The sequence below is a fragment of the Tiliqua scincoides genome, chromosome 5 (genome assembly GCF_035046505.1).
Source record: "Tiliqua scincoides isolate rTilSci1 chromosome 5, rTilSci1.hap2, whole genome shotgun sequence".
NCBI lineage: Eukaryota > Metazoa > Chordata > Lepidosauria > Squamata > Scincidae > Tiliqua > Tiliqua scincoides.
Window position 1 is genome coordinate 81474844 of NC_089825.1, and position 25497 is coordinate 81500340.

General features: G+C 46.3%; 1 protein-coding gene across 4 annotated transcripts in view; it reads right to left on the bottom strand.

Moving 5' to 3' along the window:
* The window catches only part of STAC2 (SH3 and cysteine rich domain 2), a 48864-nt gene that overhangs the window by 12337 nt on the left and 11030 nt on the right, over positions 1–25497 (bottom strand). For 2 of the 4 annotated variants that reach the window (XM_066629104.1, XM_066629105.1), the window contains 6 exons: positions 6415–6706; positions 4964–5061; positions 3967–4060; positions 2803–2951; positions 1351–1423; positions 769–875 (listed from right to left, as the gene is read on the bottom strand). In XM_066629104.1, coding sequence (XP_066485201.1) covers positions 769–875; positions 1351–1423; positions 2803–2951; positions 3967–4060; positions 4964–5061; positions 6415–6706 — 813 coding nt within the window. Of the gene's footprint in view, positions 1–768; positions 876–1350; positions 1424–2802; positions 2952–3966; positions 4061–4963; positions 5062–6414; positions 6707–17366; positions 17439–25497 lie in introns of those variants that run through there. The other 2 variants (XM_066629106.1, XM_066629107.1) reach the window with 2 other exon arrangements.

Sequence of the window (25497 nt, forward strand, 5' to 3'; positions counted from 1 at the left end):
ACTCTCTGCTCCTATAACCTTTAACAGCAACTTGATCTTCAGCTACAGGTATCAGCGCCTATTGTCAGGCTGTGAAATATTTCACCTGCTCACAAAGGTTTTCTTGGTAATTGGCAGCCCTGTTTGCACATGAAGTAAAACATCAAAATTGTGCATCTCTATCCCTCTTGGGACTAGAGCTCTTTCTTTTTTTTTAAATGACACACAGAGGTAAGAGATTGGAAGCAGAAAAATAATGCCCCCTCAAGAATCTCCTACCATTTCCTTGTATCCCCATTTACACACAGGGAATAAGCGGAGAAATATTTTCTGAACAAAAAATTAAAAGGCCCTCCCCAGCCACAGAAGATTTATGGAATAGGGTTTTCAATAACGTTGTTTCAGTATGGAAGCCATTTTTACTTCTGATGATGTGTGCTTATGTTTTTATCTATACTTTTTAATTTTTAAATTAAATGCTTGGTCTTTAAATTTATGCTATTAGGCTTTTATCTTTGAAGTCCTGCTGAGTACTCTCTCTTTATGTAGAAACATGACTAATTCATGTATAATTCATTAATTCAAAAAACAAACGCACGTCCAGGCTGTGTCCAACTCTACTAAAATGCCAAAACTAAACAAAGATATTTATTAAAACCTGGCATATGTTCTGCAAAATGTGCTTCAGAATTATATGGAAATTTTTTTTTTTTTTGCAGATTTGGCTAGTTTTCATATTAAGATTGGGCTTGGCTTATCTGAAAATAACCTCCAAGGGAAATAACATACTGCAGGTGTGGTGGGGCAGGCAACTGATGTGGGAAGATTTCCCGTCTGCTGCCCTGGGCTCTTGTCTTCCGACGTGGTACTCTCACCTTCTGCTGGCACTGTGAAAACTGAAATGAACAAGAGAGAGGATGTCAAGGTTTGAGAGTTATCATGAAGTGTACGCAGCAGTGCTGAATTTCCTCTCCAACACCTATGAGGGTTACAAAACATAAAGCCCTCCTCCCATCTGATGGTGCGCTAAGGACTTTGGAGACCACGAGGGAGTTTGGGAGCCGTGGCATAGTTAGGGCATCTGATACACAGGGCCCATAAATTTTTAAAAAGTACTTCAGATTGTTGCCAAAAACTGGAAGTGCCTTTTTAAGGCCTCCAGGAGGCCTTCTGAGGCTCAGGGAGGCTGCAAGCAACCTCCCCAGGCCTCAGAAGGGCTCCGAAAGGCACCACCTTGATACCTCCTGAAGGTGAGGTACTAAGGGCAATGGACCCCCTGCCTTCCCTTAGCTACACCACTGGTCTGGGAGAGTCCCCGTTAGTCCAAGGTAGTGCTGGTTCCTTTGAGCAAAGAAGGATGGCCTTGCTCACCACTATCAACCTGGCTTTCCTCTGCTGGCTGCCCTGCACCATCTGTGTCCTCAGTCATGTCATCTTTCTCATGCTAGAAGAGATGGAAAAACACACGAGAGACTTAAGAGATGAGGAGGTTCTCAGCACTGGCATCTAAGCCCCAATTTAAATGGCAGCAGCATGTGCACAACTGTTTCTGTGATTGCTCCACCATTACTAAGGTCATCTACAAAACCTCTGTCCACATGGCTGAGTTGTTTGCAACCAAGGCTGCTCAGTCATGATTCTGTGGTGGGGAACCTTACAAGCTACCCAAATCATAGACAAACACTGTTGTGATGCAACTTCAGCAATGTGGGAGCAGCCATAGGACAAGCTTGGCTCTAGGAAAGAGCTCTTGCCCAGCCTCTCCACTCACAGCACACCCAAGTTTTCATAAAAACACTATCTTTTTTGCACTTGTAGCATGAAATTTACTTTTTATCTGGGTAACTGGCATCCCAGCTCTTGGAGAAACACAGATGGGGAGCAACACTCATCATAAAAAATAAAAGTAAAATGATCTCCATTCTGTTGTTTCCCCCCCACCCCCAGTTGTTTAGAAAAAATAAACACAACTGATATTTTCTGTAAGATTATTATTTACCAGAATTCTTGAGAGGAGAATGATTAAAGTGAGTTTTATGCTACCCACACTTAGGGATAATGTATATGCTTTGCTTGTACAAGGTGACAGGTTCAATCCCTGGAATCTCTAGGTAGGGCTGAGAAAGACCCCTGACTGAAATCCTAGAAAGTTGCTTATCAGCCAGTGTTGACAATAATAAACTAGATCAGGGGTGCCCAAAGTTTTTGGCAGGAGGGCCACATCATCTCTCTGACATCATGTCGGGGGCCAAATTAATACACATTTCAAATTTGGATAATTTACATAAATGAATATATTAAAGATGAACTTATATGAATGAATGAAGGTCTTGCAATAGCTCAAGGCTTATAAAAGGCCTTGCACAAAGCAAGGCTGGCCTTTCTTTTGCTGCTGCTACTGCATCACAGATGTGAAACAACAAGCAGTGGAGGGAGCCCTCATCCCACAGCTCACTCGAGAGGCCAAACAGTTGCCCTCACGCTAAGAGCAGTTGCATTGGGCCAGTGTGGGCTCCAACAAATTTCTGGAGGGCCAGAGGCTTATTGGAGACTAGGGGCTCCCTGAGGGCCACACTGAGAGGCCTTGAGGGCCGCAAGTGGCCCCAGGACCGGGGTTTGGGCACCCCTGAACTAGATGGTCAGGCTCAGTTAAAGGCAGTTTTCTATGTTCACTAGCTCTCAGCAGCTCTCCCACCCTTCCAGTCAAATTTCTCCACAACCTCCCTCTGAATCTTGCAGAGAAGACTCCCAGAACACTAGGGAGTCTCCATCAGTGACCTGGTAAGGCTACCAAAACACAACTTTCACATCAAGACACTCTACCAGGCTCTTGGTGGGAGACTCCGAGGTGCTGCTGAAACTGGAACGGTTCATGTAGGCCAGGGAAGTGCCATAGCGCAAGGTCTCATAAATGGGATCCACTTTTCCGCTGGGGCCTGCTGGTGAAGGGAAGACCGCCTCAGAGCTGGACCCTCAAATATGGGAGTGAAAGTGCAGTTTGGTTTTTTTGTAAACCCCGACCTATCCCCAGTTCTCAAGTTGGGTTAAAAATCACACATCCCACAGCACAATTTCTAAAATGGACAGTTTCAGGGCTCAGACCTGCCTGTATGCTAGACCCCTCTGTGATCACCCTCCCTCACCTCATACACATGATAACTAGGTGGGTATTCAGCACATGCACAAAGGCACTACTTTCTTATTTACTGAGCAGCGTTCAAAGGCTAAGACTTGACCCGGAGAATAATTCCAGGCTGGATATTCCAGGAAAATAGTTCCAAAATAAATAAAGCAGTCTGACCTAATTTTAACAGCATTAAATCTGCAAGATTGCTAATCAAATAAGAAAGAAGATATCCACCAATCAGACTGTCATTGACTCTCCACTTCCAATCTGTACCTAAGATGGACAGCTTCCATGAATTCTAAAGTGTCCCTTTGCCATGCTTAAGTGAAATGGCCTGCCACTCAAACTCCTGCCCTGAGAAGATGCTCAATACGGAAAGACCCTCTTGTACCAGTATAGTTCTTTTGAGGCACTCTGGGAAGCCCTAGACCAGTGTTTCTCAACCAGTGGTACTGGTACCACCAGTGGTACTTGAGGTGGTATCTGGTAGTACTTGCAGAACCCCTGGACACCTGCCACTCAGCAGGGAGACCAGTAATACAACTCAACAAACAATGGTAGGAGGCTCAGCTTGGTGGGCATGCATTTCTGTGCGCGAAAAAGCCCTCCCTTAAACCCTGAGCCTCTTACTGGTGTTTGTTGTGTCGCATCTAGCCTCCCAACCCAGAAGTAACTGGCAATGATTTTACTTCCGGTGCTACTTTTGAATAGGTGAACCATGTGAAATGGTACAGCAGTGGATAAACCTCAAGAAACACTGCCCTAGACCAAAAAGGCCCACTGCTTTTTCCACTACTTTTCCAAAGTCAAAACTGCCGCATGCCCTTTCTCACCAGCCCACTGGAGACCACTCCACTTACCTGCAGGCGGAGACTCCTTGGTGACTGGTGGCGGAGGCTGCGGCTCATGCACCAGCATTGGAGAGCTGAGATTGCGTCGGAAAGAGGTTGTTTGCTGAGAAATGGAGGCAAGAAGAATGTGACCTGGTGTCCCGCATTGGGTGGAAGTACCAGACTGTTAATACACTGCTCTGGTCTTGTGCAGAACTTGCAATACAGGGAGTGCAGCTTTGTTCCCTTTTCCCATCGTGGTTATTCAGATCCTGTTTACAGATCCCTTTCTTGTCTTCAGTGGGTATTTAACAGTTTACAAGATCAATTTACAATTATGTGTAACGCTGTTCATGCAGGGCTGGCCCCGCAACAAATTCAGCAGCATGAAGAACCACAAGGCCCCCTCCCTCCCCATTCTCTCCCCCCCCATTAGAATTACACCTCCAACTTCTTCCTTCTTTCAAACTTTTCCTCCTTCCTTCCACTACAACTAAGGGATGAGAAAAGGTAGCCTGGTGTCATTTCCTGCCTTCTTCTGCAAGCCATCCATAGAAGTGGGAGGTATGCTGGATAACTGGCCCACAACCTGCTGCCTGAAGCAACTCATTTCACCCTACTTCATGGTAGGGCCCTGTGGTGGCTGAAGGGACTCCCAGAACTGTGTGGTTCAACCTCAAGGATTTCCAGTTTCACACCTAGCTCCCTGAAGCCAATCTGCAGTCTTCCAGCTCATTCAAGGAAACCATTTGGTCTTGTGAGCTCTAAAATGCACAAGGAAGCTAAGAAAAGAGAACCTATATGAACCAGCTTGACGTAATGCAAAAGTTTTACTACCCTGCCTCCCTTCATTGGTGACAGCAACACACAAAGGCTGCAGCCCAACACACTACGTCCTTCTTGCATGCTAGTTGCCAGGCCAAAGTGAGTGCTGCATTCTCTGCTGAGGTTCGATAGGCAATGCCGATGCTGTGGTCTGCCCCAGTCATTGGACACAGCACACATAGATTTTTGCTCAGCCACTTACTGTCTTGCCTGTACACTGCTGATGAGAAACTTCTTCAGAACACCACAGGTGCACGCTCACTTTGCACGTCTTGCACCGCAGGCCTTGCTTCGAGTTTCCTATGAAGTAAAACAAAACACACAAGGGAGCTTGAAAGTGCCATGCAGATGGAGGAAGTTCCTTCCCCTCCCCACAAAAGCAGCCTGAAGTTTCCACAAGAAGAAAGGACAGCAAATGAAAGTAGAAGAAAGGCAGAAAGGAAAAGTCTGAAATAATGCATTGAACAGAGATCAGGGCAGCCTGCTCCAAGGCTGGTTTTCTTAGAGAGAAGAGGCTGGAGACTTGGGGTGTTTTTGAACAATCTCTTCATATTGGTAGCCTTACTTCAGCACAGGGCAGCAGGCAAGCACCTACAAGGACTGTGATAAGATAAGGGCATCTCAGTCATCTAGGTCAGTGGTTCTCAAACCTTTTAGCACAGAGACCCACTTTTTAGAATGAAATATGTCAGGACACAATGGAAGTTATATCATTAACCTAGAAGTGATGTCATAGCTGGAAGTGACATCATCAAGCAGGACAATTTTTAACATCCCCTATAGGACAAAAAACAAATAAAATAAAATCAATTAAGTACACAAGGAAGAATACATTCCCAAGCACCCTATAGGCCCATGCAAGTCCCTTGTTCCAGCCAACAAGTGTCACAAATGTGCACCTCTACGATGACTTAGGAGTTGGAAGGCCAGCACAAGGATGTGTGCCAGCCTCCCTCCATCTGACCAAGCTTTAGGTAGGGTGAGTTTGTGCTAGTCTGGGGAGTGTGACAGGAGGGCAGAACAGGGGCATTCCAGAGTGGGTTTGTGCCACAGCCAATCCCAACCCTGTGCTGGATATGGGTCAGGCCAGCTGACCTGCCTGACTTGCCTGCAGGTTAGGATTGGGCTGTTAGGAAATTAAAAATTTACAATAAGTTTTAAAATTTAATTAAAACAAAGAAGAACCCCCTAACACTCCCAAGCAGTTGTTGATCTGCTTTAAAAAATTCCCCAAACATCTCAAAGGCTGCAATCCTATCCACATTTACCCAGGAATAAGCCCCATTGACTAACATGGCAAAAAGCATGTGCACAGTAAGCCTGTTAAAAGTACAGATCTGTAACATTTTCCCCAATGCAGTTGCAGACCATGGTAGCATCAAATCTAATCTATTAAAAAAATACACATTGAAATGAATGGGACCCACTTGAAATTGGCTCATGACCCACCTAGTGGATCCCTACCCATGTTTTAAGGAACACTGATCTTGGTCACAGCATCTGAAGTTGAAATGCCAATGATAGAAGGCAGAAAAGAGAGAAAAGAAGGATGAGGCTGGAGGCAAGGGGAAAACCTGTGCTTGTGAGGTATGTGGAGTCAGAGCATCAGGGAAGACAATGCGCCATGAAGTATTTGGACCCTACATCACTTACCAACAATAAGCTGATGACAGAGTTCGCAAGGGCTGTGTTTCTTGAAGACATGTTCCTGGAAGGTGTGTGTTTTCATAGGCTTGAGGGGCACCAGAGGTCTGTGAGTTGCTCGGGGAGAGTGCTCTGCATCAGTAGAAGCTGGTGGTGGGGATGGCGGTAACACAGAATCAGGCGGGCTGAGCAGCACATCAGAGGGAAGTTTGAACTCACTGTTGGAGCGCAGAAAAAAGTTCTCGACACTCTTGCTACGCAGGATGGTCTTGAGTGAGAGCGAGCGCTTGAAACGCTGTAGCTGGGGGAGCGACAAGGAGGCGAGAGAAACAAGAGGAGTCATGAAGCAGGGCCACTTATCCCAGGAACATGAACTCTGTCAAACTTTCTCTGATGATTTCAGGATCTGTCAGATTGTGATAGCAACTATGTTGTATTTATAGAAGGTTTTTTTTAAGTGCATTAGATGTGTCATGCAGCAACTCAGAAGTGCTTTTTTAATGTTCAAAGTAGGCCACATACGTTATCTCAGTAATTCTGACAACATGCCCTGTAAGGTAGGTCAGCATGAGTCTCCATTGTACAGGAGAGGCTGAGGCTAAGAGCTAATTGCCCTGTCCTACTCAGTGGGTTCATGGCTGGGCAGAGATTTTAAAAGATGGCATCTTGTCGTGCAAGCTATGTTTTTAACCAAGAGAGGACTGGTTTTCTGATTGGCTGGAGCCTCAAATAAACCCCTCCAGATTCAGCCAACACCTAATCTGGAACATTCTATCCTGGACCTCAGCTAGTAAGACCAGAATTCTGCCCCAGTCACGCTACATCCTGCTTCATAGTAATGAAGACTACACAGTGAGACTACATAATGGAGACTACATATAAACATTTCTTTTTAGATTAGCCTTTTGAGTCTAAGGCGTTTTAATATGGATATTTGGAGGTTATATGCTGATTAATTTTATGCGCCTGCTTTTTTATTGATTGCTGCTGGTTTTCAGTTTTTTTCTTGTTCCTGGCTCTTAATGGGATGTATTTAAGGTTGTCTTATTGTTTAAAGTTTTAATGATATTTGCAAACGGCTTTCAGTGACCATCAGAGATAAACCAGAGTATGTATGTATGTATGTATGTATGTATGTATGTATGTATGTATGTATGTATGTATGTATGTATGTATGTATGTATAAATCAATCAATAGTGAGCTAAGAAAAGATCAAATACTAAAATTTGGTATGAAAGGGACATACAAGGAGTAGCAAACAAAGGGGAAATCATCAGCCCTATCTAAAACTGGCAGACCTGGACCAAACTTGATGGAACTCAGGGGACACGAAAGGAATATCCTGATGAATTTGACTGGCTATAATGAAGCTGCAAAGATGTGACTGGAACAAAAGCAGGGGAAGGGGGGGTGCTTAACCCGGCAGGCCATTGGCTCACTGTCCTCTCCAATGCTGATTTGCTCCCTACAGGGAAAAAAGTACATGGACTGTACAGGAAAGGCAGTTAGCAGATGACAAGGCAGGCTTGTGTGCCCTTTCTTCCTGCCTCATTGTGGCGATGATAACAAAGCGAGGATGACAGGGATAAGAGTTAACAAATAAGCACAGTGAGGGCAGCTCATGGGCCCAGAGGGAAGGGGCAGCTCCATTCAGAAACAACTCATTTCTTATTGCCCCAAGCAGCAGGAAAGCCGCCACAGATGTGACAATGCCTTGGCCCCAGTGCATGCTCAAGGTTAGCCCTGGACTCTGCTCTCTGCTCTTTGTGATAATCTATTTCTAGCAAGTAATGGCAGATTAGCCAGCAAGCTGACTCAGTTTAGGCTACACAACATACGGCAAACAGCAAAGGAGTGTATGTCAGCAAAAGAGAGGCTGTCTAGGTTTTCTTCCCACCTCAATTTAGGGAAGAGGGCACTTCTAAATATAAACCCCACAACTGGTTTTCAGCATCTCCCATGGATGGGCAACAAACAGATTTTTTAAAAAACGATCACATACAATTAAGCAGTGAAGAAGATCACCCAGGCAAAGACCTTGACCCTGTGACAGCTGAAAGCCAACTCAAATACAGCAAGTGTAGTACAAAGGTTAAAGACTGAATTATGAACCAGGAGTCCCTGCTTCAAATTTTACCACCACCACAAACCTGCTACATGGCTTGAAGCAAACTGCCATCTATAACATGGGAAGAACAATGCTGGCCAACCTTACAGGGCTGTTGTGCAAGGATTACAAAGAGAGTAAACAGAGCACTATATCAATGTGCTAAATCAGTGGTTCTCAAACTTTTTAGCACCGGGACCCACTTTGACACTCTACTGGAACCCACCTAGTTTAACGAGATTTTTTTTAAAAGGGTGATTTAGAAAGAAATATTTTTATTTACTTACAAGTAATAATATTTATTTATTTGCAAAAAAATTCAGTTCATTTCTCATGATGAGGCAGCTCTAATGAATAGCTTCAAGGTTAGAGGGGTTTAGTTATATGACCCAGCCTTCACTTGCCCCCATTACCTGTCATTGACAGTCTTGGAAAAAAACACACCAGAAAACAGATGCTCAACATTTACAGTATCTCCTTATTTTTACACAAGCTTGCAAACTGCAGGAGCTCAGCTCTCTATAGGACAGTTAGCAGCTATCTGATTTATAAAAAGCCTCAGGGCTTGAGGCAATTCGTTATCTGCTCTTTCCATCACCTGTGTTTTCATTGGGGGCTCTGCAGGACCCAAGGGAGCAATGACACTGAACTTGCCACCAGGGGTAAGTGAAACCGCCAGGCAGTGCTGCAGCCTCCGGGGGGTGGGGGGAGGGTGGAAAGATAGGGTGGGGGAGAGGAATTGGGGTGGAAGGGGGTTGGGACCAGCGGAGCTCTGCCATATCCTGAACTCCATGTTGGGCTGAAAAGCCAACATGGAGTCTCTCAAGTCAAAATAGCTGGTGCAGACATTGTGGGGCTTGCTCAGAGGGAAGACAAAAGTCCCTTTCCTCCAAGGAGACTTCTGGCGGCTTGCTGGTGCCTGCTGGATACAGTGGTAGCTCCTTGGGTGTGCTGCTCCAAACGCCAGGAAGCAGAGGATTGGACTGCTAATGCGGACAGTATTATTCCTCGTTAATAACAATAACAACAACAACACGGCCTTATTAGATTATCAATAATAATGGGCTACATTTAGACCATTAACAGAGCTGAGCCAAAGTTCAACTTGTCCAGTGTCCTCGGGACACACTGTGGTTCATTATTATTGATACTCTAAAGGGGCAGTGTTAAAACAAAAAAAACAAAACAAAAAAAAGGAATAAGGAAGCAGGCCAATATTGCAGGAGAGAGCGAGGTTAGACAATTAGCAGTTGACAAGGGAAGACGTACACAGGAAAGAGAGCATTAAGAAAAGCCTACAATTAAATGGGAGCCTAGCAGAGGTATTTTAAGGGACGGGATGTAGCCGAGTTCACAGAGCTTAGAAAGGGAAAGTGACTATGGGAATCTCCACAGCAGGGGGCAGAGAATATCCCAGCTGCAGGGCATCACCATTACGCCCTAAACAGGGATGCCAAGAGACCCGATTCAGCAGAACGACCTCTTAAAAGGCAAATGCTTCATCTCCATCCTGCCTCCTGCTCAAGCCTATCCCAATACCGGACAGATGGAGAGTACTGTGTATGGAGAGTACATAACATGAGGAAGTCAGTCACAGCCCAAAAAGAGTGAGATCAAGTGCAGGCTGAATTCAATCAGGAAATTTCAGCGGCACGTTCTACTTTGCTACCCTCCACCCCAAATCTTGTATGTAAGGAGAGGTTAAGGGGGACAGAAATCTGTTTCTTCCCCAAGAGTTTACTTTTCCCACTCAGTGGGAAAGCCTCTACCTTTTTGCATACAATGGAATGGAGTGAAGAGAAGGGATTTCAACTTCCATTCAAATGTATGGAATGAGAGAAAAGGGGCTGAATTCAGGAAACACAGGGAGAGAAATACAACCCCCCCCCCCCGGCCTTATTCCAGGGTTCTGGCATAAGAAACAGAACTTTATTCCCATAAAAGGATTTTCCCTGATTAACTTGTAACTCCTTGAATGCTCTGGACAACTGCCTGGGCTGCCTCCTGGATTGGGCCTCCCTGGAGTCAAAGCTCAGTCCCAAGATGTCTCTCCCCCCCCCACTTTATTTACATTGCCACAAGGCCGACAAGTTTCTTAGCTGAAACTGGCACCATTTCCAGTTGCTATTCCAGAGGGGAAAGAATTCATTTACTGCATCAAGGCAGTCTGCATCCAGGCGCACACAACATCTCCTCCAGTTACGATGATTTCATTTTTTGTATAGTTTATATAGCAATTACAGATTGCAAAGTGTTTAAAAACCTTTGTGAGCATGAACCCAGAGCAGCGCTGTGAAAGAGGATGTCACTGTTATCAGGATTGTGTGTATCTTACACATACAAAAAAAAATTAAATTAAAACATCCTCCAAGGCAAGCTGTATTTTGTGACCTGTGCAAATTGATTAGGTTTATTCAGTAGCTCTTACTGTGTACAATTCTGCAACATTTGCTAGTGAAGAGGCTATGCAGGGTGCTGAAGCCTGCTCCCAACCAATGCAAATCACATGCAGACAAATCTTGGGCTCTTGAGATTCCAGATGGCATTTCCCAGACACTTTCCAGCTTATCCGCACAGCCATAAGGACCAGAAACTTGTTTAAAAACAAAAGAATAGCTGGGCTTCCATGGAATTGCGGCTTGAACAGAGCCTTGATGATTATTCCCGTGTTATGAATAGCAACCAAGGCTCCAAGTTTGTGGTGTGCCTGAGGTTGCACTATACTACGGGTGGTTTCTTTCTTTTAAAAAAAGAAAAGTTTTAACTTTTTCACAAAAATGCAAAGCAAGACGCATAACACTATGCAGTAAACAAAAGAACTTATAATTCCAGTCAAATATGCAAGATAGATTGTCTATCAAATCAAAATCAAAATTTTATAAATCCAACTGAGGTGTAATCTCTAAGGGCACAATCCTAGTTTGCCCTTGGGCTGGCACAATTCTCTTGCGCCAGCTCAGGAAGGTCACAAACGTTCACAAACAAACGTTTGCACCTCCTCTAGACTCCGCTGGGTTGGCGCAGGGAGGAATCCAGCCTCCATGCTGACTCAGACAGGGAGCCTTGCATCAGCCGAGATCTGCCAACACAAGGGTCTGGGGTGGGTGGGAAGGAGGCGGGTGGGAGGCGTTCTGGGGCAGGAGGAGGGTGGGTGGAGGACAGTCCTGGAGGCGGGCAGGTGGGGACAGGGAGGCGGGGCTGGGACCCAGCAGATACGCCAGATCCTAGCCCCATTCCCGAGCAGTGTGGAGCAGCTCTCCTTGGACTTATGCCACCTCCAGAGATGGCACAAGTTCGAGGAGACCCATTGGGGCTGCAGTGCCTTACCCGGGAATAAGGGGAAGAGTTTCCCCTTACCTTCGGCTGAGCCACTTTGGGCCCCTATCTTGCGCTGGATACATGCAGGCCTTCTGGATTGCACTGCACATTGTCTACAAAGCAAAACATGAGAATCCTATATTAAAATATGATACACAGTGCAATCCTTTACATGTTTATTCAGAAGTCAGTGCCACTGTGTTCAATTTATCGGTACTCCCAGGAAAGTGTACACAGGATTGCAGCCTTAACTTACTTACAGTAAAAGCCTAACTATGGTATGTTTTCTCAGAAGTCAGTTCCACTAACCTCAATGAGATTTACTCCCTAGTACGTGTTTTTAGGATTAACTTCTGGTTAAATAGATTTTGCAAGTTTTTGAAACGATATGAAAACCTGTGACAGACGCAGAAGGTAGCATGACTGCACATGCCCACAAGCAGCAATCCTCATCTAAACCATGTTCAGCTCCCTGCAAAATGCATAGTGTCTCTGCAACCTACCTAGGCAGCACAACCTCTATTAATTAATGCCACCCCACACATACCCCCTGCAAAAAACTCTTCACTCTCTCATGTCACCCCGCCTCCTGATTCTGCATGCCTGCAAGGAGCTGGCAGTGGCATTGCTAGGGGGGTGTGGGGGTGCAGGCCGCACTGGGTGACGCGCACTGGGGGGTGACGCACACTGGGGGGTGATGCACACTGGGGGGTGACGTGCTAAAATTGCGGTGGTTAGGAGTAAACCCCAACATATTATATACCGTTGGATGCGGAATTTCAAGCAGAATGCAATGCAAAATACGTGAGAGAAATATCTCCTTTCCATCAAAAATTATGGCCAAAAAACAGGAGAACAAAAAATGCATGGAGCCCTATGGAAAGTGAAAGTGAACCGTATCACATGTTTACTCGTGAATAGGCGAACTTGCTTTAGTCCATCAGAAACGGCAGGATGAGAGGAATCCAAAGACACCAGAATGGTCCTGATCCAATGAATGCAGCCCCCAAAAACACCTGAGAAGGAAGTCCCTCCCTCCAAGCAGACAAATGTATTGAGCGCTATGGAAAGCAAAACTAAGCCTCTCGGTTGCGTTTACTCATGGGTAAGCAAGTGTGCCTTGGCTGGTGTGGACGAACAGGTGAAGGAGAGTGCAAGGCTACCAGAATGGTCCTGATCCTATGCACCTGGAGCTAAACAAGTGCTCCAGAAGGCAGCCTCCCCCCCCCCCATTAAAAAGGATCAAAACAGAGGCTTCAGCTGATAAGATGAACTTTTTTGAGACTTGCAAAGTCAGGTGGATCCTGACAGTGATCTGGTTTAAACAGAAGTACTTAAATTGAACTGGGCACTGGGTAGGGCTAAAAACCTCACTGATTTTGGAGGGGGGGGGGTGTTATTGCAGGCAGGCCACAGAGGAAATTCACTTGGTGGAACAGGGCTGGCTTCTGCTTATTTGTTTGTTTTACTTTAATTATTTCTACTTATTTATTTTAATTTGCCTGATGATGTCACTTTCACCAGGACATCACTTCTGCTGGGTCTTGGACAGATTGTCATTCTAAAAAGTGGGACCCAGTGCTAAAAGTTTGAGAACTGCTGCAATAAGGTGTTAATAAGTTGACACTCTGGGGTGTGTGTGTGTGACACCACTAGTGACCAAAATCACTAAAATCATAATTTGGAGGAATAATACCATCATGTTATATATCAATCAATGCGTAATTTCATGCAGAATGTGTTCTATCTTTGTTCTATCAAGAGGTACAGCCAAAAAAACCAGTGGGGGCGGAGTGATAGTACATCACCACGCCCACCACCTGGGGTGTTGCCCTGCCCACTGGAAGGGGGGGGTGACGCGCTGGCATCCCGCACCGGATGACGCGAACCCAAGTGACGCCACTGGGAGCCAGTACTCTGCACATGCTCAGTAGCACTCCCATTTCTTTGACTGCTTTACATCAACCAGGTCTGAGGTCTGACTTGAAATAAGTTCTGGAGCTGAGCCAATGGTGGCGTTAAGAGCCAGCCATGCTTTGCCCAGAAACTCCAGCAACCTGATGCTGGCCCCAGCGGCTGACCCCTGATGCTGTCTAATTAAGCCCTGCCCTGCATGGGGAAATGGGGCTGATGGCAGAAAGAAACAAAGGAATATGGGGTACAGAAAAGACTGAAAGGGGGATGGGAGGTACAAGGTAAACTAAAGTATGTGTGTTTGCAGCATCAGCAGGGGACCCAGCTGGCTCTGCAGTCTGAGCTTAAAAGCTTTCAGCTCGAGTTACTGCTAGAAGCTGGGGCCAGTGGAGTGGAAGAGACTCTGCTGTGCTCCCAAACCTGGCATGCTAATGGAAGCTGCAACACCTCGCAAGATCCCATCTGGGTGACCCGGCTGGCTCAGTATGGAGAGCCACTGCCCACGCATGGACTTGCAAAGTTTCCAGTCTGCAGACGGATCAGAGTCTATAGCACTCCTATTCTTACTTCTTTTTTCCCCCAAGTGGGTGTTGGGTGCTGCATGGAATAAAGAGAAGCCACCTCAGCCCTGACCAGACAGCATTACAGTGAAGACACGGGAGTGGCATCGGGAATTTAAAATGCGTGGTGGGAGTGGGATTCAGGAGAGCTGGGCCATGGTGGCTGTGCAGGCAAAGTGAGGTCTCAAATGTTGAGAAGAACCTGAACTCTGGATTTTTAGCAGAATGTACATCTTCACACAATTAGCAGTCCAATCATACCCAACTCCCCCTGCGCTGATGCAGCTGTGCCAATGGGGCATGTGCTGCATCCTGTGTGGTGGTTTCTGGAGGCCTTCTCTGGGTAATGGAAGATTTGTTCCCTTGTCTGGGGTAAGCCCTCACTTCCCCGCTCATTTTACTTGGATCTGTGACCCACCCCATCTCGTCCCTGTTCTGCCGCCTCCCCTCCCTTCCCCTCCCTATTCTGCCCACCCTCTCAACTTTTTCTGGGCCTTTCTGGGTCAGGGGGTGGGCCTCCCGTTCTGAAAACAGCTGCTGGTGGCATACTACGTGTGCCACTAAAGCCCATTTTACTACAGTGGAACTTTGCCTCCATGTACCTTATGGAATTTGTTGCCTCCACGGGCTGTAATTTATGGAGTTTGTTGCCGCAAAGATGTAGGAATAGCCACTGCTTTAGATGACTTCTAAAAGAAGGATTGGACAAATACCTAGAGGAGATGTCTAGGTATAGTTTTATCGGTGATGGGGTTGGGACTGTTTTGGAGGGAAATGCACTCCCCTCGAGAGATCCAGTCCAGATTCTGGTGGTGATGTTTGATCATCCCTCTCTTAGGAGAATCAAGTGGCCCTGGTAGGATGAAATCATTTTCGCACACTGGGTATGGCATGCCAGGGGTGGCTCCTCCTAGACCGAGATCACCTAGCCAGTTATTTGTATTCTTATAATATCCCACCTGAATTACTACCATGAATTTTATTTAACACCCTTCAGCAAAACATCTTTCTGGGCAGTAACTACAATCAGTAAACTAAGTCATATTAAGAAAGTTACAAAAAGTTTAAGCAGTGAAGATAGACTGGATCACAGCAGCAAAAATAGGCTAAAAACAGTTCAACAGATTTTTTTTTTTTAAGGCTGGAAAAATATAAAGACCTTGCCTGGCATCAAAGGAGACATGAGGGTTAACACCAGGTGGAGAGAGTGTTCTATGGACAGCTTGCCACAGCTAAAAAGTCCTCTCTATGGTTGTACATGCCTGACATCAGAAGGCAGCTGCACCCAAAGAAGGGCATCCAACAAATATCTTAAAGCAGTGTTCTTCAACCTTTCTTTGAAGGTTGACCCTGATGGGCTTGCAAAGCCTCAGTTGTGGGGTTGCAGCAACTTACAAGAATGAAAAAGGTTGAAGACCACTAGGCTATGCACCACCAGGTAAAGGGGGAGGCATCTGGTAGACCCCATCAGATAGGGAGTTTGTGTCCCAGTCCTGCTCAGATTCTTAACAATTGTGCTAAAATAACTTTAACTAGTGCTAGGATTCGTGGTAACCTTTCCTGCTCTCTCTAATACGAACACTTGGTTACAGTGAACAGTGCTGGGAGGGTGTAACTGGGTGGGAGCAGGTGGCGACATAAGTAGGGAGTGGGCGGATAGGGTCCCAGGAGGAGTATGGGACCAATGGTGGGTTTCCCGTCTCATATTTACTTACTTACTTTATTTATTTATTTATTGGGGCTGTGGCATGAAAAGGGCTGAAGACCACTGCCTTAAAGAATGCACACATATATGTGAGAAAAGACAGCCCTTCAATGGCTGGGTCCCAGGTCATATAAGTGATTGAAAAGTAAGAACCAGAACTTTGAATTGTGCTCAGAAATAGATGGGCAAGTGGTAACCAGTGAAGTAAGAAATAGGCATAAGATGGTATATGGGTAGAAACTTCCAATCTCATTTTTCTAAGGACGTAAGCTAAGCTTGCAGAGACTGCCTGCGTGCCTTCTGTCATCATGAGGGATAGAAACTTGTCTTTTGTTGTCCACAAAAGAAATGCTAGTTCCTGGAAACTGGCAGAAGATATTGCATGTACACAGACCTGCATAAACGAACATGGACAAATGGATTCTGGCTTTCTTTCTATTGGGGATCTTGTCTTTCCCTCATGATGCACATCATGCTCTTTTAAGTGGATGCTCAAGAGAACAGCTTCCATGTTCCTGGCAGAGCCTTCTGAACAGAATGCGCTGCCATTTCTCTCTCTTTTCACCCTCCGACTGCAAGGATCCTAGGAACCTGCCAAGGCACTGCTAAAAAGCCTAATATTTTGTGACACGTGGCTCCAACCCCTAACAGCTATTTTTAAGCCAGCTGCTGTGAAAAACATCTTGGCAAATAGAAGTCTCATCGGCGACTCAGCTTCCAACCTTTCCAAAAAATCTCCTCCCCCGTATTTATGAAGTCATGAATGATGTTTAACTTCCTGCAGCGTTCACCCCCTTTGTTCCCGCTGTGTCTCCCACACAAGCTTCAAGACCAAATTCAGAAGGGCACAACTCAGGGGTTGCCTCTTTTTCCTTCTCTTCTGACATTCATGCTGTGCCGAATCCTGCTGCTCTTCCCCCCTCCCGTGGTCACAGGATTTGCTAAATGCGTTTTTCCCCCCAGTCATTTCACTATGACCGTATCAGACATCTCCTTGTCTGTCTCCATATCCTTCTCTACAGCAACCTCAAGTTTCTAGTCCTTAGTGTTAAATCTCTTCACTCTGCCTTCCATTTTCTCTCTTAATTTTCCCCTCCATTCACTGGGACCAAGTGACCCTCTTCCTGCCTCCGCACTGCATTCCCCATGGCTTTCTGCATCAACTTTGTCACTGTCAGCATTTTCATTTTTTAACATGTCTCTCACTCCTCCACTCTGACTCTCTTTCTTCCTTTACCCACGCTTATCACAACCTCTGCTCAGTAGAAACTAATTTGCCAAGCCTTTCCCTCCTCCTCATGCTCCCATCTTCCTATTCCTCCCCCGATTCCAGCAATGGCCTCCCTGTCTACTCACCAGGTCATCACTCTCTCTTCCTCTTTTCCAGCCTTGAAAAGAAAAAGGTCCAGAGCTTGAACCCATCACTCTCCTCCCTTCCATATTCTCTTCTCCATTCTGCTCTTCCTTTTCAAATGAAGCAGTGGCTAACGTGCTACCCAGGAAGGGAAAAGACAGCATTTAGTGAAGCAAGGTCCTGTGCAAGGGGAGATGGCATTTGACATGACACCTGAGGCTCTGGCAGATTCTGGCTTCAAAGTATGTTCAACTGTAGCAGGCCATAAAGCAGCAGCTCCTTCACACAGCGTTAAAGAAGCAGCCACTTGCTAAAGAGGGCAAGAGAGCAGCAGTGTTGGTAGCTGTTATCACAAATGTCCAAAGTCACACACGTCTGCATGTCATGGTTCATCCATGCATATCCAACAAAATTAATTCCTTACTAGTTTTACACTCTGAGCCCTCCCCAGCGCGTGGCATGGGAATATTACAAGGTTGCCAACCCTTCAGGATTCGCCTAGGGCAGTGGTTCCCAAACTGTGCGCTGTGGCAAATTCACAGGGGCACCATGAGATGTACATGGTGGCCATTTTTTTCTGGCTCTCCTAGGAGCCACCATCTTGGATTGCACAAGATCTTATGCAATTCTTGTGTGATATTATTCAATTCTTGCAAGACGTGGTGCAATCCAAGATGGCGGCGCCAGGGAAAGCCAAGAAGAGCCCACCACGAAAGAAGGGTGCTGTGACCATGGTAAGTTTGGGAACTGCTATTCTAAGGTCTCCAGGAACCAGCATCAATCTTCAGGCGATTATAGAAATCACTCCTGGAGAGTTTCACAGGGCTTTTCGGCATTTCTAGCATTACATCAGGTTGGGGGGAAAAATCTCCAGGAAAAGCTTCAGCAAGAGTTGGCAACTCTAGAATACTGATGCAGCCCTTAAAAGTTAAAAAAAATTCCTAGCAGGACAGTTGATTTGCTTTTGTTCATTTGTTTTTATGATGCTAGTCAAGCTGCTGGGTAGGCTATGGTGAAGGAAGGGCTTGAACACTGCAGCTGGGAGATGGAATGTGCATATCTGTGTGTTCCAGATACAGAGACCACGCACCTCTCTGTGGACCTCTTGGCAACGGGGCATGGGCACCCAGCATGAAGGGCAGGCTTTGTTGCTACTGCTGCAACATTGTCTCCAAGTGAAGCAATGTGGCCCCATACAAACAAATGACAGCCATTCATCTCAATTGAGCTAGCTTCCATGATTCAGCTATTTGGTTTTGCATTCATTTGCCTTCCTGGGATCAAGCCACCTGTGGCTGAATTTAGTTTTTAAAAACAGAGCCTGCAATGTGTTTATTCAACACCACTTAGCTCTTTAGGCCAAGGGCAGATAGGCGCTGCGGTATGTTCTGTTTAAATACCAACATGACTTGGAAACCTCGCTTGCTGAAGTGGCTTTGTTCTCATTAAGAAATGCTTTCAGTTCTAGCTGATGCTGTCTGCAATTCTACATGGCGGATACTGCACTGTGACCATAAATCATTGTGTCTGTGTTTCTGGTACAGGTGAAATTGAGGGTAGGGATATAAGAAGAGTCATCCTGGAGCCATCAAGGGTCCACCAAGCCCAGCAATCTCTTGCCCACAGCAGCTAACCAGAGGGCTCCAGGCAGTACTGTCACAAGGGGGTGTGTGGCAGGTGCAAACCACACTGGGTGGAATATGGAGATGGTGCAGGTGGCAGACACAGTCATTCTCTAACATCCTCTCCCTTCACACAGAAGCAATACTGCTTCCTCATTTTCCATGAAGCCAAGAGCGATGAAATGAAAGATGCAATGACTACAGCAACAACAGTTAATATCTTGACAGATCTGATCAAACACAGACTATGGACTGCTTTCAGGGCTACTATGTGGCCACAATGATAAAAATACTATGTGGCCTCAGTGATTTTTCTCCACCACCATTATGCCTGCTCAGCATCAGTGGTCCAGCTGAACTTTTCCAGTTGGTGAAGGACTTTTACAGCATAGTGTTCAAAAAGATCAGGTCAAGTCCTGGAGGTGTGACTCTAACCAGCCTGCTAAACATTTTGCAGCTAAAATGAGTTGCACCTGTTCCAACTGCTCAGTGGGTATTTTGGTGACTTCCAGAGCTTCTACTTTTCTTGCTTTTTTTTTTTTTTAATGGATACTTTTAAGGCTGTTCTACCTCAAGATGTGGACAGCTGTGTGGAGCTGTGTGATCCTTGGAGCTGTGTGATCAACCACCTGCAATCATGTCCCTTATCCATCCTGCCTAATCAAAACAGTTAAGCCAAGTCTATGTGACTGAACTGAAAAATGCTTCCCTATAATTGAGTTACGTTCCACCAATATTGACATGAGGAATGTGAACCTAATTAAAGAAAACATCTTTCAGTCGCTCTGATTTGAATCATTATAATTCAGGGCCAAATATTCCTCTTGGGCAAGGTTCTCACGTATGTGAAATTGATTTTCTAGATCCATTACAGTCTGGCTTTTATTTATTTCTCACATTTTTATACTGCCCTTCCTCCAAGGAGCTTAGGGTGGTGTACACAGTTCCTCTACTCCTTTTGTTCTCACAACAACCCTATGAGGTAGATAAGACAGAGAGTGACGGGCCCAAGGTCACCCAGGAAGCGGGCTTCTTTTGGCTTAGCCCCCCTACTGAGATGATTTGCCGAGACTTGGCTTAGACCCCCTACTGGATGATTTGCTCTGGGAGATGGGAAGCTGATTGTCTTGGATGGCTTCTCAGCAGTTGTAAGTACAGTAGACCTTGGCAACCTCCTGGGATGTCCAACAGGGATGGGTGAGGGAAACACTGTATAGCCTTTCTTCTTAACATCTACAAAACCACGCAGTGACATCATCAGGAGCTTTGGGCTGAGGAGTCATCCAGACACAGATGACATCCAGTGCTTGCGCTTGCGCTTGCTCTCTCTCTCTCTCTCTCTCTCTCTCTCTCTCTCATCTGAGCCCAGGGAGGCAGCAGAAATCCTAGACCATTGTTTGCCAGTTGTGAAGAACCGGATGGGGGAAAACAAGCTGAAATTCAATCCAGGCAACAAAGGATGCTATAGCTGCTCTGAAAATAGGCATTCAACCTCTTCTGTATTCACTCTGAAAGATCATATTCCCAGTCTGGGTTTGTGATCTGGGGCTTCTTTAGGAGGTCTGAATAGCACTAGAAAGTAGGAGCACCTTTTACCAACCAATGCTGGTGCACCAGCCACAACCATCCCTGGACAGGTCAGATCAAGTCATCCATCTAGTTATCCATGCCCTGATAATCTCCAGACTGGATGACTGTTAACTGTTGCATATAGTGCTGCCCTTGAAGAGTGTCCACAAACCCAAAATGGTTTGCAACCAGGACACAAAAAGGAACCATTGCCCTTATGTTCCTCCTGGATATCTTGGTCTACATTAGCTAATGAGAGAGAACAAATGGTGCCCCAGGAGTGGAGTGTCTTTGGCTTTCCTTCCCCATTCTGTTTGAAAGGACGTTTGCTTCCCCACCACTCTTTATGCGTACTTAGCCAGAATGGTGAGCCAGGGTGGTGTAGTGGTTTGGGAGGTGGACTTAGACCTGGAAGATCCAGGTTTGAATCCTCCCTCAGCCATGAAGCTTCCTGGGTGACCCTGGGCCAGTCACTTTCTCTCAGCCTCACCTACCTCACAGGGGTTGTTGTGAGGATAAAAGGAGGGGAGCAGCTGTGTAGACAGTATAAAAATGTGAGAAATAAATAAATACTTACTTCCCCTTCTTTAGGGGGAGAATTCCTAGCAAACAAACCTCAATCATCCATCACAACAAACTGTACATCACACTATGACGTTTACACCAGGGCTTGCCCAGAATAAAATGTGGTTGGAGCATACTGACTACCCTGCAGGAGCCACACACTCGCAGTTCCAACTGATGCAAAGAACTGACGCCGTAAAATGTATTTGCTTATTTTTGCCTCAATTTCCTTCAGTTGCAAACTGAGCAACTCAGATACCAAAACAAAAATAAACCCCAACCCACGCAGGTTTGCATCAATATTATTTTTAACATGCTTGATAGTGTGCAGCATTTCAGGGAATTGTTCATTAGCTTCTTTAGTGTACAAATGGAGCAAACCTAAGCTCAGGTTCGATGCTGTGCTCCAAATACACCATTTTTTGCACGGGGGGGGGAGGGAGCTGACTGAATAAAGGACTTGGCAGAAAATATATCCTACTTCAGTTTTCCTTCCGCTGCCCTCTTGCCAGTGGCCCTATACTAGCATGATGTTGTGGACATGGTGATAGACTGTTTCACTGGTGCACCATTTTTGCTGGTGAAGTCTGCTAGCAGAGGGTTCAAAATGGGCAGAGTTGTTGGCATGGGATGGGCGGAGCAGACTCTATAGAAAACCCTATTCTTTCCCACATCCACTAGCACACCGTTCAGAGATGGCATATTGTTTATTAGTTCCAATCGAACCGAATGGAAAATAACACTACACTGTCCTCCCAGCTCTTCCATTTGTCCCCACTCTGTCACAATGAAGTATAAAAGTCAAGCTAACTCTGCACCCAGTTAACAGCACCCACTCCAGTTTATCAACCCTGACCTAGGATTGATATACTGAGACATACCTCAGACAGGAGCCCCCATGAAGCAGGTCCCCCCCACCCAATGTTTTGCACACTGAAAGCACCCAAGAGAGAAATTTGGAGAAAGGGAACTTTTAGTGTAAACAGCAGTCTAGCCTCAAAACAAATAGTACAAGTAGACTATAAAGACTCACCTCCTCAGAACCCTTACAGGTCCTCTCCTTAGGCAGGGCCTCTGAGAGGAATTTTGTCAGGGGATACAAAATTTCTTTGGGCCCCTCTGCAAAGGGGGAAGGGGTGAAACAAAGCTGGGAGGGTGGTGATGGGTGAGCAGAATGGGGACAGGGAGGTGCAAAACAGGGTGGGGGGAGGGTGGAGACAGCTGGAAAAGTCTTTGGAGCTCAGGTCTACCCACCCATGTGGCACCCAAGTATTGGCCCCAGTATCCCCAGTCATGGCGATGTCCCCAGCATCCTGTGCGGGCAACAAGTCTGAGTGGATAGGAAAATGTCAGATCCTAGGACACTTCTGGGCCCCATCCTTTGGTTCCTGGCCCCCCTTTTGACACTGGGCCCAGGTACAAATTACCCCCTTTACCCCCCCTCTCCTAGGCCCTGTCCTTAGGACTCCACAAACACACATTGAGGAAGCTGGGCTCAACTGCTCCAACTGAGAGTGCAAGGACAAAGCACTCCACATAAGCCACAGAGCCAGGATAGTGTAGTGATTTGGGAGTTAGACCTGAAAGATCCAGGTTCAAATCCCCACTCAGCCACAAAGCTTCAGGGTGATTCTGAGTCAGTAACTATCTCTCAGCCTCACCTACCTTGCAAGGTTGTTTTGAGGACAAATAAGGAGGGTAGGAACCATGTACACCACCCTGAGCTCCTTGGAGGAAGGGCAGTATAAAATGTGAAAAACAAAAATAAAAATAAATAAGCAAGGAAGGAAGTGGGTAGATAATACCATGCCCCAAAGCATGACTGCTGCAAATGTCTCTCCCCCTCATTCCTTTTAGTACTGCCCACAGTGTCTTGGCTAGACTGTATTGGAGAACCATTCCTTCCTCTTGCAACAGCTAAGGGCTGGATCTCCCACACAGAAAACATAAAGTATGCACTGTGCAAAAAAGTATGCACTGTGCGTCTGTCAGTATGCCTCCGACGCATTCTCGGAACTGTGCAAAAAAGTATGCATTGTGCGTCCGTCGGTATGCCTCCGACGCATTTTCGGCATCACCTGGCAGGACAAAGTTCCAAACAACACAGTCCTGGAACGTGCTGGAATCCCTAGCATGCATGCACTGCTGAAACAGAGACGCCTGCGTTGGCTCGGTCATGTCGTGAGAATGGATGATGGCCGGATCCCAAAGGATCTCCTCTATGGAGAACTCGTGCAAGGAAAGTGCCCTACATGTAGACCACAGCTGCGATACAAGGACATCTGCAAGAGGGATCTGAAGGCCTTAGGAGTGGACCTCAACAAGTGGGAAACCCTGGCCTCTGAGTGGCCCGCTTGGAGGCAGGCTGTGCAGCATGGCCTTTCCCAGTTTGAAGAGACACTTGGCCAACAGTCTGAGGCAAAGAGGAAGGCCCATAGCCAGGGAGACAGACCAGGGTCAGACTGCACTTGCTCCCGGTGTGGAAGGGATTGTCACTCCCGGATTGGCCTTTTCAGTCACACTAGACGCTGTTGCAGAACCACCATTCAGAGCGCGATACCATAGTCTTCTGAGACTGAAGGATGCCTACTAGGACTGTGCAAAAAAGAGGAGGGGATCTGGTGATGGCCATCAACTCCCATATGTAGGTGAATGCCAGGCATTCCACTCTAACCATTGCAACTCCTGGCCAAACACTCATGAACACTTTGGTTTTGAAGGGTCACAGCCTGGCCACAGAGGGCAGAACAAAACAATCACTACACACAGTCCCACTGCAACTCCCCACAGGGAAAGAGGTACATACTGTCTCTTTTGCAGGAGAGAGTCTGAGGCAAGGGCATTGGAAGAGCCCCCAGGTGGCACCACCCTTGCCCTTCTGTTCATTCGCAAACACCGACCATGTATCCAGAGATCTTGTTCTGTAGCTTATGATCATTCCTTGAGAGTCTTTTTGCTCAAGACACAACACTCTTACATGCATCTTCCTACCCTATTAGCACTTGTTCTTAAGGGATCTAATTTTCCAGCGATTTGCCTAACCCTTTTTAGACCCTGCAGTCAAAGCTTAAATTAAGCTAGAGCTGTCCAGAGTTTATCCCTGAAATCTATTGAGTGCCAGATTTTAACCCAAGGGTGTGTAAAGTAATAGTTATACCAAAGAACAGTACTAGAGACAGGGCAGCAAAGGGCAACACTGTCTGGCAATTGTAGAGAGCCCACTGCTAATCTCTGAAGTGCCCACCTAGGACAGAGTAATCTTCTTGTCCAAGAAAGTCACTCCTTTGTGCTCTTTGGTCCTCTTTCTTCTTCCAGCTGCAAATGGGAGGCTGCCTGCAGTGACACAGGAACCTGGGGGGCAGGGAGAGCTCCCATTTACAGATTGGGGGGGGGATGCCTGGAGAAGGCAGCAGCAAAATGACTTCCTCTCTGCTGAGAGGAAGTCCATTGTTTCCTCTTCCAGGTACTGTCCCATTCATGATGGCAGATTGTCCCATGAAGGCACATTCAATGACTAGGGGTCTCAGGAGGAAAGTTCCCCTTTCCAGATAGGGGGGCAGAAGATGGGGTGATGGACTGTGGCTCTCTCACACTCCTTTGATGGTGCTGCAAAGGGGCATGTGTGAACTCACAGAGGGAAGGGGTGAAAAGGAGGAGGCTATTGCTGCCACTGCTGTCTGCTGTAATGGGAGAAAAGATCCCTCAGAATGTCAAGGTGAGCCCCACTGCAACCCATAAAAAGGCCCACACATGGAGGAAGGGGCTTACTGAGGGCACTTTGCCTTAGACCTGGAACCAGAGCAATATAAATGAGTTTCCATCTTCAGCTAAAAGGGAGTAGGCCTGGGAAAGAACTCTCCTCTTCAAATTCTGATTGTACGCCTTGCAGAGCTGCCCACTGCCTGTCAGAGTAGACAGTATTCGACTTCTTGGACCAATGACTCATTTAAAGAGTTTCAAACTAAGACAGTGCCTCTGAGCATGAGCAAACTGCCACTGAGCAGTCAACCGAGTCTAGACTTAGGGGCTAGGTTTTCAGAGTGTAATTCCTGTACGGCCTCAAGCTCCAGAACCTGGGTGTTTTTTTCCCCCAGTAGTCAGCCAGCAAAGCAAGTGATTTTGAATTTTAAGGACTCTCCATTTACAAGTCTACTTCCACCTTTTGAAGTAAAAAAAAAAGGGGGGGGAAAGACAAATCAGCAGAAAACCCTTGTGCCTGTTCTAGTTGATTCCTCAAATTGCTCAAGGGGCTGCAGTACAGGCCATGGAAAGATTTCCCTTACACATCATAAACACACAGGAACTTGATGTATGATGCTTTTTCCCACAGAGACACCTTGGCCTTAAATCAGATCAAGGAAAATGGTAAAACTTGATT